Genomic DNA, 21,240 nt, shown 5'->3' on the forward strand with positions numbered 1-21,240 from the left:
GATGTATTACATTCTAGCACTCGACACTGAAAGGTGAGTCAAATACTTTGAGAATCTAGGTCCAATGTACTGTAAATTATTTTAAATTTACAAACTTGTTTCCCATAGGTCAAATGTGACTAATATCCTTTCTCAAAAAATTGGACTGTAATATCAGTATATTGGTAAATTATTTCTTATTTAATTAAAAGTCAACAGAGAAAGGTGCGCCAAGAAAACTACAGAATTATATGATGTCCACAAACGGATGGGGTCCAATGCAATCGTACCGTGATTATATGATTATAGTTGAATAAGCCTAACCAGGGCCGGCCTAATGGCCAAGAAGTAAAGCGGTTGCTTAGGTCCCTTATTTGTAGGAGTCCCAAAATTTTCTAACAGTTAATGTGTTTGTCCATTTTTTTTAACAATATTAAGTATTTGAAAAGAAAAAAAAATACAAGTTTCAAGAAAAGGGAGCTGTTGGAGAACAATTGAAAAAGGAATATATTTTTGGGATTCATTTCTTATTTACGTGTGAACATTTCACAATCTTGCCTCATTTATGTGGGGAATTTGCAGTCGTACCCTGTATTTGTGCCATATTTTAACTTGTACCATATTTTTTAAAATTCTTGATTTGGTAGCCATCTCACAAAAAATCGTAATAATATGACAATTACATCCCTGACAAAAGATATAAAACGATGTCCTCATCTCCTCTCAGCAACTTTATAAAAAAATCAGAAACTTGTCCAGATTCATCTTCAGAATCACACTTGCACGAATTTGTTTCACCTTGAAGCTAAAACTTCATGCTAATGTAGCATGAAGTTGTTCACCTTGAAACTAAAACTTCATGCTAATATAGCATGAAGTTGTTTCATATTGAAGCTAAAATTTCATGCTAATGCATGCTGAAGTTATTTATCCTGCAGTCTATAGTTTTGTCATGAACTTTATCCGAAACTTCAGTCTAAACATGCTGAAGTTATTTAGTTCATTTGCTAAAATTTTAGACTAAACATGCTTAAGTTATTTAGTTCATTTGCTAAAACTTCAGACTAAACATGCTTAAGTTATTTAGTTCATTTGCTAAAATTTCAGACTAAACATGCTTAAGTTTTTTAGTTCATTTGCTAAAACTTCAGACTAAACATGCTTAAGTTTTTATCTTGTAGTATGTAATTTTCTAATGAGTTTTTGCTAATGCATGCTGAAGTTACTTAGTTCATTTGCTAAACTTCAGACAAAACATGCTGAAGTTATTTAGTTCATTTGCTAAATTTCAGACAAAACATGCTGAAGTTATTTAGTTCATTTGCTAAAACTTCAAACTAAACATGCTTAAGTTTTTGTCTTGCAGTATGTAATTTTCTAAAGAATTTTTGCTAATGCATGCTGAAGTTATTTAGTTCATTTGCTAAAACTTCATACCAAAACATGCTGAAATTTTGTAACGCAGTCTACAGTTTTGTCCTAAGTTTTATCCGAAACTTCAGTTTAAACAAGCTGAAGTTTTTTAGTTTATTTACTAAAATTTCAGTCTAAACATGCTTAAATTTTTGTCATGCAGTTTGTCAATAGTCTTTTATTAAAGAAGGGCAAAATCATCTTTTTAAAACGCTTTTAACAAAAAAAAAAAGGGTACGGATGCAAATGGAAAAATAAAATGGGTATACGTTAAAAAGGAGCGACCAAATAGGGCGCCCCATGCAATTTTTACCATTTATATACCATCATTATTATAAATGGGCCCACATTCTTTTTATCTCTTTTTATCTTTCTCTGCAAAAGTCTCTCCGTTTCAATTTAGATGGGGTAGTTTGACTCGGTACGGAGTTTAAGACAAAAAAAAAGATTTTTAAAACTTGTGATTTTAAAAGTTTAAGGGGTAAAAGCTTTGTAGGACCATGATATTTGTGTGGTTATAAAAGCTTCTCATTAAGGGTATAATGGGTAAAATGAAGAGTTTAAAGTTGAATTATTTCCAATTATAGAAATGTGTCATTCTTTTTGGAACGGACTAATAAGGAAAGTATGTCATCTAAATTGAAACAGAGGGAGTAAATTTTACTCTTCTATTGTTCCTTTGGCCTTCTCTACATTCCAATCTCATTGAGTCACTATCACAAAATAAAAGAGCAGAACACAAGTACCATATGTTTTATTTGTTCTCAAGTATTTTGGCGTTACATCAAGAATTTTGAAGTAGCAAAAGCTTATGATTGTTCTATATTTTATTATTTGCATCTACTTTTTATTTTTTTTGGATATATTTTCTTTGTAATAATATATTATCTTTTTAGTTATTTATTAGAGTTTTAAAATGTCAACTAGAAAATATGAATCCGGATGTTCAAAACGTCAAAAAAGTAAAAGAATTGAAACCCTAATACAATCCCAAAAGGAGCACTTGATAAATTTGTAGCGAATAGTAAAAATACCAAATCAAAAAATGTGGAAGATTTTATGATAGATGAACAAATCACTAGTATAATTGAGATAGATAATAATAAAATTCAAGAAGAAAAGGAAGGAGGAGAAGTTGGCGAGAAACCTAACATATATCCTCAAGAAAAATAAAAAGTTCTAAATAAGTTGGATAGTTATACTCCTAGGAACATATATGATCATAGTCAATGGACTAGTATAGATACAAAATTAAGAGATCTATTGATATTGATTAGTAAACATATTCTTTATCAATTGAAAAAAAATTATTAGAAGAAATCGATTATAAATAAATTATTAATAACTTCGCATTTCAAAAAGCTAGAAAAATAAATTCAAATAAAATTATGAGTTTTCTTGTACAACAAAAATCTTAGGGCCCCTTATTAAAGTTTGGCTTTAGGCCACAAATATCATTGAGCCGCCCCTGAGCCTAACTTGAAGCCTTAGGGGTCGTTAGTTTTGAAAGCAAATTATGCATGGATTAATTATGTTGGGGTTAATTATCCTGATATTATTTCTTATTGACGGTTAGGTATGTTGTACTAATCCTGAAATTGTCAATTTTATGACTTTATCCTGGGATTACCATTCTACCATCTGACAAGTATAAGTTATCCCTGTACTATTTTTACTTCTGGGATGACTTATCCCAGGATTAGTAACCAAATAAGGAATAAGGCGATACTAAATTTTTATCCTAGAATTTTACTTATCCATCATACCAAACAGCCCCTTAAGCTTCTTTTTTTTTTTGCTCAAGCTTGTTAAGGATAACAACTTGAGTTAATTACACTACTTAAAAAAGGGTAACTCAGTACATGAAATATCCTATGTTCACTTAGGGTCGGGAAAGGGAGCTACCTGTATCAGTGATTAATTTCATAGTTCGAATTCACAACTTTACCGTTGCTCCAAAGCTTCCAATTGCACCACTGTATGAGAGAAAATGACAAAAATATTCTCTTATGTTTGAGGATAGATTCAAAAAAAATCTCTTAAATGTATATATTGTTATAAATACATTATATTATGGATATTTATTTAGTACTCCGTTGTAAATAAGCTTCCTGAAAAAGCTTATCCATGTGAGACTCCGCCGTAAATATGTTTATCTATTTAGTACTCTATTGGAAATAAGCCTCGTGAAAAAGCTTATCCTTTCGGTACTCCGTTATGGATAAATATTACCCATGGTAGAAGATTATCTATATCTGGCACAACAGCTTAGAGTATTAGCTTACAAGCAGCTTACACAGCAACTTGCAGCAGCGGCTTACAAGCAGCTTGCAGTAGCAGCTTATACAGCAACTTCCTTTCTTCTATAAATAGAGGAGAATTCAGTTCGTTATGTACATAAGTTTGAAGTTTGAACAATATATCAGTTTCTCTCTATACTTATCTTTACTTTACAGTTTTTATTTTATAACACGTTATCAGCACGAGACTCTGTCATCTCGAGAAAATACTTTGAAAGTATGAGAGATACGAACTTTCTTTTTCTAAATAATGTCAAATTTTTCTAAACTTGAGTTCGTAGCCCTAGATATATCAGGCAAAAGCTACATGTCTTGGGTGCTTGATGCTGAAATTCATCTTGATGTGATGGATCTGGCAGATACCATCAAAGATAAAAATCAGGCATCAAACCAAGACCGTGCCAAAGCAATGATATTCCTACGCCATCACCTTGATGAGAGTTTGAAAATGGAATATCTTACTGTTAAAGATCCAGTCATACTGTGAAATAATTTGAAAGATAGATATGACAACCTGAAGATGGTCGTTCTTCTACAGGCACGTTATGATTGGACTCATATAAGGCTACAAGATTTTAAATCTATCAATGAGTATAATTCTGCTATGTTCAGAATTATTTCCCAATTGAAACTATGTGGTGACAATATTACTGATCATGATATGTTGGAGAAAACTTTCACCACTTTTCATGTCTCGAATATGCTCCTGCAGCAGCAATATCGAGAGATGGAATTCAAAAAGTATTCTGAACTTATCTCACATCTTCTTGTAGCCAAGCAACATAATGGTTATTAATGAAAAACCATGAAAGCCGACCTACTAGTTTTTGTCCATTCCCTGAAGTGAATGAGACGAACTTCCACCAAGCTAAGCGTGAAAGAGGACGTGGCCCCAGTCGTGGTCATGGCCGTGGTCGGGGAGGAAACTCTAATCGTGGTAATAACAATGCACCAAAGAACCTTTCTCACCACCAGCAGTGGAAAAGGAAGGAACAAAAGCATGAAGCGGTGCAAGAAGCAAAGCCAGAAAATACATGCTATAGATGTGGAGGAAAAGTGCATTGGTCACGTATATGTCGTACGCCAAAGTACCTGGTTGAGCTGTATCAAGCCTCCCTAAAGAAGACAGAGAAAAATGCTGAAGCAAATTTTATTTCTGAAGATAATTTAGACTTCATGCATTTGGATGTAGCTGATTATTTTGCACTCCCAGAAGGAGAAACAAGTCATGTGATCGGTAATGAATCTGTAGAAATGTAAATATTTTAATTTTTGTTGTTTGTAGTAGATAGTATGGTTATGTAATTGTTGTACATAAATAAAAGTTATGCTTTGAAAATAATGTTTACTATCATATTTTTTTTATGTCATTTTGAAGAATATGGATAATCCTCAAATTATGTTTGGATCAAAAACCAATCATGAAGATATTTGTGTAATTGATAGTGGAACAACTCATGCCATATTCAAAGATCAGAAATACTTTTCTTATTTGCATAAGGAAAAAGCAAATGTTTCAACAATTTCTGGTAATATAAGTTTGATTGAAGGCTCCAGAAGAGCTACTGTATTTCTGTCTAAGGGAACAAAACTTATTATCGACAATGCATTGTTCTCCTCCAAGTCCCGAAGAAACTTGTTGAGTTTTATAGATATCCGCCGAAATGGGTATCATGTTGAGACAATAGATGAAATGAACGTGGAATATCTTTGTATTACAAAGAATATTTCTGGCCAGAAATGCGTTGTAGAAAAGTTATCAACTTTATCTTCTGGCTTATACTATTCAAAGATTAGTACAGTTGAAGCACACTCTATCGTAATCCAGAAGTTTACTCATTCAAATACTTTTGTGCTTTAACATGGCCGTTTGGGCCATCCTGGATCAATAATGATGAGACAAATTACTGAAAATTCGAGTGGGTATCCATTAAAGAACCTGAAGATTCTTACAAATGATGAATTTTCTTGTGATGCTTGTTATCAAGGCAAAATGATCGCTAGACCATCACCAATAAAGGTTAGTATTGAGTCCTCTGCCTTTTTAGAATGTATACATGGGGATATATGTGGACCTATTTACCCACCAAGTGGGTTGTTTAGATATTTTATGGTCCTAATAGATGCATCTTCAAGATGGTCTCATGTGTGCCTACTATCATCTCGCAACCTGGCGTTTGCAAAGTTATTAGCCCAAATAATTCGATTATGGGCACAATTCCCAGATTATCCTATAAAGGTTATTCGCCTTGATAATGCTGGAGAATTCTCATCTCAAGCTTTTGATAATTACTGTCTATCGGTTGGAATAAAGGTTGAACATCATGTAGCTTATGTTCATACTCAAAATGGCCTTACAGAGTCATTTATTAAACGACTGCAATTGATAGCAAGACCACTACTTATGAAAATAAAATTGCCCACTACTGTTTGGGGCCATGCTATCTTGCACGTAGCATCACTTATCCATCTCAGACCAACACATTATAATAAATATTCTCCATCACAATTAGTTTTTGGTCATGAATCAAATATTTTCCATCTGCAAATTTTTGGATGTGCTGTATATGTGCCAGTAGCACCACCACAACGCAGTAAAATGGCCCCCCAAAGAAGGTTAGGAATATATATTGGGTTTGAATCACCCTCTATTATTCTTTATCTTGAACCATTGACGGGAGATTTATTTACTGCTCGATTTGCAGGTTGTCGATTTGATGAAACAAATTTTCCACAATTAGGGGGAGAGAAAAAGAAAATCAAAAGAGAAATTGTGTGGAAAGTTTCATCATTATCTCACTTTGATCCACGTACCCCTATATGGAATCAGGAGGTCCAGAAGATCATCCATTTATAGAATATAGCAAATCAAATGCCAGACACATTTCCTGATTTGAAAAGAATAACTAAGTCGCATATCCTTACAGAGAATGTGCCTATCCGAATTGATGTCCCAGCAGGACCATCTACTAGCATGAGAGTTAGTGAACCTAAAGCACGCCTGAAGCGTGGTAGACCTTTGGGTTCTAAGGATCGAAATCCTAGGAAAAAAATTTAGACAAATGATCAAAATAATATTATGAAGGGATCTCCTAAAGAGACTCAAGATCTAATTAGTTTTGAGATTCCTGAAGAAATCAATGAACCCGAGACTGAAGTGAGTGAGAAACTTTTAATAAGTTCTACTGGTGATGGGATTAATTTAAATCGATCTGAAATAGTGGTGGATCATATTTTTGCATATAATATTGCACTTAACATTATGCAAGATAGTGAAAATCTTGAACCCCGATCTGTCGAAGAATGTCGACAAAGATCTGATTGGCCAAAATGGCAAGAGTCAATTCAATCGGAATTAAAGTCACTTACTAAAAGAGAGGTCTTTGGACCAGTAGTCCAAAACACATCATGGTATAAAGCCAGTTGGTCATAAATGGGTTTTTGTGCGAAAAAAGAATGATAAAAATGAAGTTGAAAGATACAAGGCTCGCCTTGTTGCACAAGGATTCTCACAACGATCTGGAGTCGATTATGAAGAAACATATTCACCAGTTATGGATGCCATAACATTTCGATATCTCATCAGTTTAGCCTTACGTGAAAGGCTTGAAATACATCTAATGGATGTGGTTACAGCTTATCTGTACGGGTCACTTGATAATGAAATTTACATGAAAATCCCTGAAGCATATTCAAAATATCAGGAAATGTACTCAATCAGATTACAAAGATCTTTGTACGGTTTAAAGCAATCTGGGCGCATGTGGTATAATCGCCTCAGTGAATATTTGCTGAAAGAGGGTTATACAAATGATGTTATTTGTCCATGTATTTTTATAAAGAAAAATGGCTTCAGAATTTGTTATACTTGCTGTTTATGTTGATGACATAAATCTTGTTGGAACTTCAGAAGAGCTCCAAAAGGCAATTGAATATCTTAAGAAAGAATTTGAGATGAAAGATCTTGGAAAGACAAAACTTTGTCTTGGTCTGCAAATTGAACATTTAGCATACGAGATCTTTATCCATCAATCTGCCTATACAGAAAGGGTCTTAAAATGCTTTTACATGGACAAAGCGCACCCATTGAGTACACCAATGGTTGTTCGATCACTTGAAGTGAATAAAGATTTGTTCCGACATCCAGAAGAGGACGAGAAATTCCTTGGTCCCGAAGTACCCTATCTCAGTTCAATTGATGCACTAATGTATCTTGCTAATGCTACAAGGCCTGACATAGCATTTTCTGTTAATTTACTAGCAAAAATAAAGTTCTTCTCCTACATGGAGACATTGGAACGGGATTAAGCATATATTGCGATATTTAAAGGGAACTTTTGATATGAGTTTGTTTTATGCTAACAAAGATAGTGCATATCTTGTTAGTTATGCAGATGTAGGTTATTTATCGGATCCCCATAAAACTAGATCTCAAACCGGGTACGTTTTTACATGTGGAGGTACTATCATATCATGGCGTTCCACAAAGCAGTCTATTGTTGCTACTTCTTCAAATCATGCTGAAATAATAGCTATTCATGAAGCAAGTAGGGAATGCGTATGGTTAAGATCAATAATTCATTTTATTCGAGAAAAATGTGGTTTGAAATGTGAGAAAAGACCCACAATTTTATACGAAGACAATGCTGCATGCATAGCCCAATTGAAGGGAGGATTTATAAAAGGAGATAGAACGAAACACATTTCACCAAAATTATTCTACACACACGATCTTCAGAAAAATTGTGAGATTGATGTGCAGCAAATCCGTTCAAGTAACAATCCGGCAGATTTATTCACTAAATCTTTACCAACTTCAACTTTTGAGAAGATGGTATACAAGATTGAAATGCAGAGACTTAAATATTTGAAACAAGGTTTTCATCAGGGGGAGTAAAATACGCGATGTACTCTTTTTTCCTTACTAAGGTTTTTTTCCACAGGGTTTTCCTTATAAAGTTTTTAATGAGGCAGCTAGCAATGCATATTACTAAATATGTGTACTCTTTTTCCTTCACTATGATTTTTTCCCACAAGTTTTTTTCCTAGTAAGGTTTTAATGAGGCATATTATCTTTTAATGAATATCCAAGGGGGAGTGTTATAAATATATTATATTATGGATGTTCATTTAGTACTCCGTTGTAAATAAGCTTCCTGAAGAAGCTTATCCATATGAGACTCCGCCGTAAATATGTTTATCTATTTAGTACTCTATTGGAAATAAGCCTCATGAAAAAGCTTATCCTTTCGGTACTCCGTTATGGATAAATATTACCCATGGTAGAAGATTATCTATATCTGGCACAATAACTTACAAGCAGCTTGGAGCAACAGCTTAGAAGCAGCTTACAAGCAGCTTGCAGTAGCAGCTTACACAACAGCTTACACAGCAGCTTGCATTAACAACTTACACAATAACTTTCTTTCTTCTATAAATAGAGGAGAATTCAGTTCATTATGTACATAAGTTTAAAGTTTGAACAATATATCAGTTTCTCTCTATACTTGTTTAATCTTTTATTTTTATGATTGAACACTTTAAACAAATCAGGATAAATCTATAACAAAGGAAAAAGATCCCCTCCCACCTCTACAAAAAGGGAATTTGTTTTTTCAAATTTCCAATTACTAGCACTTGTGCAAGGTTTGTAGTTGGCACCCGACTTTTCAGCACTACTAGAAAAAAAAGAAAGACGAACCTAGAGAAACGTGATTTTGCTTAGTACAGTCAACATACCCGTGTCCTTAATTGTACCGTGGAGGCCTACTATAGTATACTTACTATTCAATTAAAAAATACCATCAATTTCCCACAATTCATTTTCTCAATTTCCATCTTCTGCTGAAGGCGCCATCTTTGCAATGGCATGCCTTCGCAGGCTCCGTTCTTCTCTTCTTGTAAGCTTTCTTTTACCTCTCTTTTCTATGTATTGTTCCTGGGTTTTGTATATTTTCTTTAATGGCCTTTTTTTTTGTTTAAAATCAGCATTTCGGTCATAGATATGAGTACCCTTTTTTTCCCTTGGTTATTGCAATGGACGAGCTTTATACATGTCTTGTTTATAATTTATTTATGTGGGTTTGTGTTAAAAAAAAGCTTACTTATAAACATATGCACTTCATAGGACTTCATACCCCCGTAATCTTGTGTAACTAGGTTTTCTTTTGTGGTTTAATTGTGCGTAATGAGAGGACAAGAATACCCTTTTGATAGGTATTATTTATGGTAGCATATTTTTCTTTTTTGCTTCAGTTTTATATTGTGTCGCTTAAGGTGGCAAATTCTATTGCTGAGTACCTATTTGAACTTGTGTATGGCATATGTCTCTGTAGGTGTTTGTGTATTATCATTTGGATCATAGATATGAATATCATTTTGATAGTGTCGCTGATAGTAGCAAATTTTGCTGCAGAGGACAAGTTTTTCTCATTATGGATGTAAAGAAGGTACTTGTTTTCTCCTCTGTTGTGTTCTTGTTTAAAGATCTTTTGTGTTGGATTTGTAAGTAGCTCTGCTGTAATGCGGTTGCAGTTTTTCTTGGAAATGCAGGGTTTGGAGGAGGCAGTTATCATCGATATAGTAATTTAGCGTCGTCAGAGCAGAAAATATTGAAGTCGGTGGACCAAGAAAACTTGTTAGTAAATGCCAATGATCCACTTTCCGAGGAAGAAATTGTGAAAATTAGGGTAGAATACAATGCTGCAAAGGAGAGGTTTCTAAAGATTCCTGATGCGCTGAAACAAATGCCCAAAATGAATCCTAAAGGTTACCCGCGTTTTCTCCTCTCATTCTGTAGTACATTTAACCTTCTATGCGAACTTCTACTACTATTTGAGGATTGGATTGAATTTAGGTGGCTGATAACGTTTTACTTTTAGGTGTATACGTCAATAAGAACGTGCGGCTGGATAGCATAGAAGTCTATGGATTCGACTATGATTACACGTTGGCGCATTACTCCTCCAATTTACAGAGCTTGATTTATGATCTTGCAAAACAACATCTAGTTAGCGAGGTTTGTTCTTGTACTCTTTCCTTGTGGTAACTATTTCCAAAAATAATCTTAAAAAAAAGTACATATTGGATTATGTTTGTGGAGAGTAAACTACCTGGTTGATGATGGATTACTCTCTTGTTCATTTTGTGCTTCAGTTCAAATATCCTGATACTTGCTTGGGATTTAAGTATGATCCTAGTTTTCCCATCAGAGGGTTATACTATGACAAATCGAGGGGGTGTCTTATGAAGTTGGACTTTTTCGGGTCAATTGAGCTTGACGGATGCTACTATGGCAGGTGCAAGGTGAAGTTCAACAAGCTCCTGTTGTTGTTGTTGTGCTTTTGATTTATTTCATGGAAAACATTGGGAATACCTTATCTATCTAGTTATTTATTTCATTAAATGGATAAAATCATAAAATAATTGTATTCTTTGGCGATGACTAGTATTTGGTAGTGAGAAGCTGAATGGCATCATTTTCATGGGAATGAAGTATTTTATTGATGTTGTGGGGAAAAAGCGCCGCATACAATAGGTATTCCAAAAAGTATAGAATCCACATAAAATATATGATTCTCTACCCAAAAAAAAAATGAATTGCAATCATCTATACGAATAGGAAAAAAGAAAATCTATACGAATAGGAATCATCTGGGTGCCTCAAAACTTTAAAAAGAAAAACGGAAAATTAATCTTCATCCATGTATACAGGAGGCTGAAGAGCATCATTGATAGGAAGACTTTGCATGCAGGGGTGCGAGTAAGGAGGGGCAGGTCTTAAAATTTTTAATTTTAATATTCTCGTTTAGGCCTTAGGGATTTGGTCTAGTGGTAAGAGCGCAGTTCATGATGTGTTGGTCTGCACTGGTTGAACCTTGTGCAGGGAAGAGTTTGGGGTTTAAATGGAGAAGGGTAGAGGGGCGGGCTCATTATCCACCGAGTTTCGAACCATGTGCCACAACCCTTGGGAATTTCTCCGTTATCAAAAAAAAAAAAAAAAGAAAGAAAAATATTCCCATTTCAGTTCCTTATAACATCCTAATTTTTCTTTATATATATATATTATAATTGATTAGTATTTGTTTAGTAGATTATTTTTTTCCTTCATATGTTAGATTAACATGTGACAGAATAGCGATATTATCTTTGATAACAGGTGAAATAGAAATATTATTATTATTGATATTACGAAAAATTAATTTAGAAGATGTGATAAAAGCAACGGAAATGATGAACAAATTGAAAAAGCCTTGAAAATAAATATGGCACAAAAGAGCAAAAAGTACATAATGGGAAAGGGCGGCATGACATAAGGTGAGGTAAGACGGGCAGGCGTAGCTGGAGAGAAAGCTATTAAGAATGTATGCTCTTAAAACTGAGTAAACTGATTTGATGAGAGCATCCATGGGTGGGTCTTTCCATTAGCTCCACAAAGATAGTTTATCAAGACTATTAAATTTACCTCATCAAAAATCAAGATTGTTACATATCTTACATCTATATTTCTGTGATAGGTAGATAGTTGGCTAAGTGTTTAGTATTCTAATGCACTCTCTTGTCGTGTATCGAGAGCGGCTTGGTGCAGTAGTAGTAAAATAAATTTGAATTATAAAAACAAAGAGGAAAAGAAGAAGAAAAGGAATATAACATCTATGCTGTTGAGAACAGACATTCTTTTTCTTAAAGCCCATCTACACTTGTCCATCCAAAGGCCAAAAAATAGGCTGCTTGAACTATGGGCCAGGAAGGATTGGAGTATATCGTGGTTTTTTTTTTTGGGGGGGGGGGGGGGTTGCATAAACCCCCAAGAGATGTGGATGCCTTCTTCAATATTGGGTTGCTATTGGAAGTTGGATGCCTTGCTAGTTGATTTGTCCTATGTATCAGAAATTTGTTAACACCGGAAACAATCTAATAGTTGATAATCTGACGCTCAATGATGTTAAATTTTGCAGCTCAGCCGGGAGGAAATTGATGAGATGTATGGTACAAGACATATTGGCCGTGATCAGGCGCGGGAACTAGTCTGTTTGATGGATTTCTTCTGCTTTAGTGAGGTTAGTTTATTAGTTTATTGATCTCTAATATGTGTTAGGCGTTTGACAGTTTTCCTTTTAATATTGGCTTTTTAACGCTTTAAGAACTCATTTGATATCAATAACGAGATTGCACTCATTGGGCATGTATATGTATTATGTGTAGTTGCATGGGTCTTCGAATCATGAAAAATATTGGTGACAAATGATTAAGAAATTAAGAGAACATCATTTAGACACTAGCTATACAGTATGGCAATACGACTATTTGCTGTAAGTTGCAGCAACCATGTGCAAACTTGTTGCTTTCCTCTTGAACTGATTGAATCAAATCATTTCTTACTACAATTGATAGTCAAATGCATTACCAAAAAAAAGAAAGAAAAAAAAAAAGAAATAGTCATGCTCAAGAGCAAATTCTTAAGTCGGGTGGTACAGGTAGATATTGCCGTCTTCTTGTACTCCATGTTCCCCTCCAAAACCAACTTGGTTGTTTTCCAATTGGATAGTTTAAAACTGTCTTTAGTGCTCATAGGTCAGCTCTTTGATTTGGTTTAGGCTCTCTGATGTATCTGTTAGTTGGACGATCAGCTGACTTTTATTAAAAGATACCTTTTGTTTTTACATAAAAGAAAAGGGGATAATTTTGTGCTAAATTCATCCCATAACTTTGTAGCTCATTTTTATAATGGATGAAACGTCACGTATTTATGGTTAATTTGATTCCAAGACTCCATTTTTTATGAGATTATTTACAATACATGAACACTTTAAATTTCTCTACATGATTACTTATAAAAGGGCATTATTGATTAACATTTAAAACAAACCTTCCACTTCTCGTGAATTGTGAATTTTGTAAAGAAGCATATTTGGGATGTGGCAATGAAAAGAAAAGAGAAAGATCTGCGTGATCAGAAAAAAAATGAGAGGACGATATGCCTGATCAGGAAATAAGAAAAAGAACGAAGAGAAGAGGACGATATGGGATAGGGGGAAAGAAGAGGAAGATATGGTAGATTCAAGTCTCTCTCTCTCTCTCTTTTAAATTTCTTCACAAAAATAATTGATAATAAGCATACTTTTTCTGTATTTCTGCTCATTGTTCAGCATAGCAGAACCTGTAGGTTTGATCTGATTTTAGTCTGTTCTTCCCTAAACCGAGCCCAAGTAAAATCAGTTGCAAATTTTCTTCCGAAGTCCATAGCAGACTGATCTTCCTTGAAAGTAATACTCCCATCTGTTGCATTCTTTTTGTCTGATCCAAGAAGAATGATACATTTCTATATGTGGGAACTCTTTAACTATAAATTATCCATTTTACCCTTAATGACATTCTCTTATAGCCATAGAAATATCAAGAAATGCTTAAGGCCACAAATTCTAAAAGTACTTTCGCTATGTGCCAAAAGTCTTTCTTTCTTCTTAAAACGGAGGAGTACCACTTTTGGGTTTCTTCTAGCCTTCCATTTGGAGTCTCTGATTTAAGTTCTCAAAAAAGTTTAGCACATCGATAATGTGATAGAGCCTCTAATCTCAATTTCCTGGTTGCTTCTTTACCCTTGTTCTGGCTGCTTTGCTTACTGGTTAAACACCTAAACTAGGCAATGATTGCAGATCTTAAAAAAGAATTTGCACTTGATCTTAGCCAAAAGGCCGAGAAAGGTATCAAAATCTTAAGAAAGAACTACAATAACAAAGTTGCTCAAGTCCAAATGTTTCTCTTACAGGACAAAGGATATGTTTTCTGTGAGGTCCAGATGTCTTAATTTCTATTGGTGTAAGAAGTATTTTTACTGATTTTGAATCTTTATTTGAACTTATATATTTCTTCAATCTTTAGAAGTATTTTCAGTCCTTTCTCTTGTACCATTTTAATACCTTCTTTGTACTCGTTAATAAAGCTACCTTTCTTTTGAAATAAAAAAAGAAGAGAAGAACAAAGTTGCTTAAGTAAGATTGTCAGAATAAGGCGTTTGACTCATTTGCACCTCATAGGCCTTAATTGCCTATGTTAGACTAATATGTACCTGATTGTTCTACAAATGGTGCTATGCCCGTTGTTTTGTTTTTCCTCAAGAGAATGATATCGCATTAGTCAGCAGTTCTTTGGTTCAATCTACTAGTATGTCTGATATGCATCTAAGAACCTTATCTGCTGTCCTTTTTGTTGCGGAGTGGGGTTTGGGCGATGGATCAAGACCCTTCGTAGGTGCAGTTTGAAGATGGCTGAAATTAGTGAATTTAGGATAGAGGAAAATGCTGTATATAATGATAGTGGAAAATGATACAACGATATTTCTGATTTAAAATCTGGTTACAAGATCCAAGATTAGAGCCATTTATCTTGGACACTTGGGTAGTCATACCTTATGGCTTTGTGTTGTAACAAATTAATATTTACAGTGCAATAGGGATGTTGAATGTCTCTATGCTTTAAGAATGTGATCTTTAAATAAAGTAGAAAGATGCAATTAGAGACATAGTTGAAGGTTTTTATTATTGACTTTCTGACCTCTTGGGTTCTCTTTATTTTCTTCTTTGCAGGCATGCCTTATTGCTGACATTGTGCAACATTTTGTTGATGCTAAATTGGAATTTGATGCTCGTTATGTATATGAAGATGTGAATCGAGCGATACAGTATGTTCATAATAGCGGTTTAGTTCACAGAGGGATACTTGCTGATCCCCCCAGATACCTTGTAAAGAATGTAAGTATAACTGTACTTGCTTTGTACATTTAGCAACTTTTTAGAACTTTCAGCGTCTAGACCTAATTTTTGCACTTATCTCTTCCAGGATCAACTACTACGCTTTCTAAGGATGCTGAAGGATAAAGGAAAGAAACTATTCTTGTTGACCAACTCTCCCTTTTATTTTGTGGATGGAGGGATGCGCTTTATGTTGCAGGTATTTTCAAGTGGGAAAAAAATATTATAATTGATTTTGGCTTAATATGGATTGCTCATTTTCTTCATGTGCAATAGTACCTTCCCTGGATAATTTTTATTCAAACCTATACTTTTCTTGGAACTTCATTACCATTTTGGTTTACATGTGACATCAGCAGACTATGTTCATAAGTTTGTGTTTGTCTGTGGAATGTATATAGAGAATATAAGAACACTCTTTGCACTGAAATTTGACCTCAACTAGCTGAAACGTGGTTGTCTTTTACTGGCGATTTAACTCTAGTTGCATAAGTGGACTATGGAGTGCAGAAAAGGAGCTGGGGGTTGGTGGTGGAAATTAGTTAGTGCTGGCATCCTCTTTTTTTCTCTTCTTTTTAATAATTACTTGACACCTAGAAGACCCATAGCAGAAAATCATTTTTTTGTGATCTGCTATTTCCTTTTCTTATTCTCAACTTTCCCTTGAATTCACTGTATACATGTGTAACTCTGTATCTGTGTGATTATTCTACAGGCGTGTGTATATTCTGGTAATGAAGCACCCACACATTCTCTTCATGTATAATTTTTGGTCTAGCCCGTCTGGGAAGTGACAGCGTTATTTGAATATTTTTTTTGGCATTGGTTCAGTCTTTCTTTTCATGCTTCATTCAAGTGCTTTAGACTGTATAATATGTAACTGTTTCTCAATTCTCTTTTTCTGGAGTTACAGATTTGATGAAGCAATTTGCTTTTGTTTGTGACACGAATATATTAGTTCGAAGTATAGTTTAGGTGTGTCAGAATCCCACAACAGTTCTGTTAAGTGTATGAGTTGTAGTCTCTTTTCATCGTCTTGGCTAATTCTCACCATATCAACTAGATTTTGAGGCTGAGTTTGGCCTAAAGTCCATTTTATTAACATGGTTGTGGAGGCGGATCCATCCCTGGTGTTGGGCTAGCCCATGTTGGACCAACCATGTTATGTCATTCCATGCTCCAAATGTTCTGTCCTGACCGTGCTAGAGGGTGTTAATTCAGTTAAGTGTATGGATTATAGTCTCCTTATATGCTCTTGAATAATTCTCACCAATAGCTAGCTTTTGATGTCGAGTTAGACCCAAGTTTTATTTTCTTAACGAAGTGCGCGCTGTATTACCACTTCTTTTAATTTGCAGTTATGGGCATTAACATTATTAGATGAATCAAGATTTTGGTGCTACCGATGAGCCTATCCTCATTTTCCCCTTGGAACATACAGTTTGATATTTGTGTCTTCTCTTTTCGAGTCTGCTTTGATTGTATTTTCATTGTTATTTTGTTCCATCAGTCTGGATTCTCTGATCTGACACCTTTTCTATTTGGTTTGTGTTTCATTAGGATTCATTGGGTCAGCAAGACTCCTGGAGGGAACTTTTTGATGTTGTAATTGCTAAAGCAAACAAGCCAGCCTTTTACAAATCTGACCATCCATTTCGGTTTGGTTCTCTACCATTAAATTTTCTGTCAAGTTTTCCTTGCATATGACATTGGTTCCAACTATGCCATCCCCACCCACCATAAAAAGATACAGCTGTGCTCTCTCTCTCTCTCTCTTTCTCTCTCTCTCTCTCTTTCTCTACCATTAAATTTTCTGTCAAATTTTCCTTGCATGTGACATTGGTTCCAACTATGCCATACCCACCCACCATAAAAAGAACTCAATTCATGCTATATAAAACATTCCATAATACTCTCATATACAGTACTGCCCTCATTGTATTTATTGGATGTTTATGCAGCTGCTATGATGTGGAGAAGGACACGTTGGCTTTTACGAAAGTTGATACTTTTTTTCCCGGTAAAATTTACTACCATGGATGCCTTAAAACATTCTTGCAGATTACAAAGTGGAAAGGTCCAGAGGTACGCCTAACAAAATACTACGGTTTTTTCATGGCAGGGGAACTTTTTATTCTGTTACATGCGAGTTTGATAAGTCAACTTAGGCAGACCATCTTGTTTGTGTGTATTATCCAGTTCATTTTTCTACCTCTTCATTACATTACTGAGATATACTCTCATGAAACTTTAGGTGATATATTTTGGGGATCACCTCTTTAGTGATCTCAGAGGGCCTTCAAAAGCAGGGTGGCGAACTGCTGCCATCATCCATGAATTGAAGGTATGCTTTCTTTTAGTTTTTGTTCTGTTTGTGTTTCACCTATTGTTGTGTTTGTCGTAGTCTCCCATCTGTACCACTTTGTATCATACTATTACTATTTGGGGATTTAAATAATTTTTTCAATCATTCGATAAATAACTTTAATCATTAAAAAGGGTGGCTTGTTGTACTCCTTATATAGCTTCTAAAAATGTAAATTAATATAAATAAACCACCTCTATTTAGCTATAAAGATCATTGGTTTTCCACCCAGAAATCTTTGCCCCTGCCCGTCCATTGCAAATTGTTGAAGTGCAAACTCTTGATTTCAATATGGAGAAATCTGTACATTATAAGTTATTATTATTTTAAACCACTTGTATAGCCCGCCCTAGAACTTGTCCCAAAAATGCCTTTTAAAACACTGGTCTGCACTCACTCATCGACCACTAGGCCACTCCCTTGGGTGCAATTAAATGCTTCAGTTAGTGCTATCTTTATTAACACCTTGTTGCAGAATCTATTTTGTGTGTGTGTGTGTGTGGAGGGGGGGGGGGGGTCGCATGTGTGTTTTTTTTTGTGGTGTCAAATGTCCTATACTCGTCTTATGTTGATCAAAATCTAGTTAATTCTTGTTGTTTTTTGTTGTTTCCAGAATGAGATCGTAATTCAGAATGACAATACATACAGATTTGAACAGGTACAACTTGATAGTCTTTCGTCATTTACTTGAAACTTCATGTTCATTTATAGAATTATATGATATGTGCTGCAAGAAAGGTTCTGATTCTGATTTCATGTTTTATATATGACTTGATTATTTTATTCTCCAATTCCCACATTTCATGATATTGGAAGACCATAGTATGATGCAGTATCATTTTGTGGCTACATTGAATTTTAGAAGGTTTTGAATGTACTTTGGCAGATCTATACGAAATATCCTTACCTTCCTAGAGCATATTCTTATTCCTGTTTCTTCCCTAGTTTGCACTTAGCATCCATGTTCACATTGAAACGCTTATCAATTTAATTTCTCAATATGTGTGTTTCCTTGGGTTAATGTCTCATTAGAGAAATCACCAACTATTTCCATTGATTTGTCTTGGCGATCTTGCACTCTACTTAAATGAACTACGTATTATCTAAGCAGATTGTTCAATTAGAACAGTAAGTTTTCTCCGTAAACTGCTTCAAACTAGTTTAACGTACATTTTTCTCGATGTATTGGTTGACTTACTTTTATTTGGCCATATGTCTCATCAGAAGATGTTGCCAGTAAATAGAATTACATTATCCATGCGTTATATAAACCGTCCTACTTTTATGGCAGATTGTTTCTTCTCGTTTACTATTTCAGTTTTGGTACTAACTAGCCTTGTTCTCTTTTTGTCCCTCCCAATTCAGGCGAAGTTTCACATAATACAAGAACTTCTTGGCAGACTACATGCTACAGTAACTAATAGAGATACAAGTGAAGCATACTACAAGTCTCTCCTTAGGGAACTCAATGAAGAGAGACAGAAGACTCGCTACAAAATGAAGGGAATGTTCAATAAATCATTTGGAGCTACATTCCTCACTGACACTGGTCAGGAGTCTGCCTTTGCTTATCACATACATCAATATGCAGATATCTATACTAGTAAGCCGGAGAACTTTTTGTACTATCCGCCTGAGGCTTGGCTTCACGTGCCCTTTGATATAAAAATCATGCCACACCATCTAAAGGTAAATTTTCTTTCCCTTTAAACGTTTGGTCATGTCCATTATATTACTACTTTAGACAACATGTGCAGAAATTTGCCTCCAGCACTTTCTTGAAGTTTCTATCCGTCTATCTCAATACATATGACTTAGTTTGATTTGTGTGTTATTAAGATTGTAATGCATGAATATAATCATATTGAGTTTCGTAAAGAAATCGTTCAAAAAGTGTTTTGAAATGTGAAAAGATGCTATAAGATTTGAAATATCATAAATAATATCTGTTCATTTTAATTTGAACTGGGGATGGGTTGTGTTGCCCCCCGGGGGGGGGGGATTTTTCCTTTATTTAGGCAGTTTTTTTTTTTCCAGTTGAAATAGTTTTGGCGAAGACCTAGTACTCAGTCATCTAGTTTACAGAACAATGAATCATGAAATTTGGACTGTTCTAGATTATGAATTTTGATCAAGCTGTGAAAGCTGCCACTAATGCTTGCATTAGGGTAGACTGCCTACATTACACCCCTCGGGTGCGGCCCTTCCCCGGACCCTGCGTGAACGGGGAATGCCTTGTGCACCAATCAATATTTTGCCCCTCTGATCCCTTATCCGTAGAATTGATTTCAGTGCCTGAGTTGTATGATATCTCTCTCTTTCGCGGCTCTCCACTGATATGAAGTTTTGTTTACAGGTTCCATCAAATTTGTTCAGGAATTGATTGCAGCTATCATATTGCCAATGCTAAGGGCTCATAAACCAGTATACTAACTTTTATGGAGACCTGGATATTCTTGGACAACTCATTTCTGGAAGCAATTTTGCTGATATTTTTGGTAGATTCATTAGCATCTAATGATTGTAGCATATTCCCTTGTTCTTTATTGTAGCATAGTTGTTTTTATGGAGGCCAGACCTCACGGTATGGGATAATACTGGGTATGTTGTTGTTGTTGTTTTTACGGAGGGAAAGTAAGTCTATAGGGGGCAGTATTCATAGTAAATGAATAGTAGTCAATTCTTCTTGCAACTATCAGAATAAAATATATGAACTAGTACTTTATACATGTCTAACACATAAAGAAGCTGATGATAGAATTTTGAAACATCTTGCAGAATCCATTTTGCTATCACTTGGATTTACTTCTAGTCTTTTGTTAGTGTAAGTTGTACTTTAAAGAAGATAGAACTAAACATATGCTTGAAATTTTAGTTTTGTCAATTCAGTTTAATGGTAGCATTTTTTATTGTGTTTATTAGCACATTAGGCTCCACAAGAGTTTATATGGTTAGTTTTCATTGTTGGTATGAAGCTTCATTTCAATATGTTAAAGATAGGGCTGATTTAAGTTGTCTCCATGTGACGTACATGTCACTAATTCGAGTCGTGAAAGGAGCCAATAATGCTTGCATTAAGGTAGACTATCAACATCACACCCTTAAGGGTGCGGCCCTTTCCCGGATTCTACATGAATGCGGGATGCTTTATCCACTGGGTTGTCCTTTGGCTATCTATATTACACCCCTAGGGGTGCGGCTTTTCCCCGGACTCTACGAGTGCGGCTTTTCCCCGGACTCTGCGAGAATACAAAATACTTTATGCAACGTGCTGTCCGTTTATATCAGTGAGAGAAATGCCTAGTAGTGCAGAGATTTTTTTCAGTTTCAAGATTAGCTAAAAAAAGAATCTTTGTTGCAAGTTTCTATTTTGGGACACCTGGAGTAGAAATCTGTGGAATATTTTAGAAGCCATTATTTAGAGCCAGTAAGA

At 35.0% G+C, this 21,240-nt stretch overlaps 1 protein-coding gene across 2 annotated transcripts; it reads left to right on the forward strand.

Moving 5' to 3' along the window:
• The first annotated feature begins 9,327 nt into the window (after positions 1 to 9,327).
• On the forward strand, positions 9,328 to 20,532 carry LOC107800936 (uncharacterized). Of its 2 annotated transcripts, none has more exons than XM_016624206.2 (14): positions 9,328 to 9,592; positions 10,108 to 10,141; positions 10,245 to 10,460; positions 10,574 to 10,710; positions 10,848 to 10,997; positions 12,650 to 12,751; positions 15,278 to 15,442; positions 15,531 to 15,641; positions 17,003 to 17,100; positions 17,404 to 17,527; positions 17,697 to 17,786; positions 18,421 to 18,465; positions 19,173 to 19,496; positions 20,164 to 20,532. In XM_016624206.2, exons 1-14 carry the CDS (start codon positions 9,557 to 9,559, stop codon positions 20,188 to 20,190), a joined length of 1,659 nt encoding a protein of 552 aa, XP_016479692.1. In that variant the 5' UTR covers positions 9,328 to 9,556; the 3' UTR covers positions 20,191 to 20,532. The 2 variants fall into 2 exon arrangements, with proteins under 2 accessions (XP_016479692.1, XP_016479691.1); XM_016624205.2 differs by having other exon boundaries at positions 9,437 to 9,592; positions 10,227 to 10,460.
• The last annotated feature ends 708 nt before the right edge of the window (positions 20,533 to 21,240 follow it).

This window comes from Nicotiana tabacum, chromosome 18, assembly GCF_000715075.1.
Source record: "Nicotiana tabacum cultivar K326 chromosome 18, ASM71507v2, whole genome shotgun sequence".
Classification (NCBI taxonomy): Eukaryota; Viridiplantae; Streptophyta; class Magnoliopsida; order Solanales; family Solanaceae; genus Nicotiana; species Nicotiana tabacum.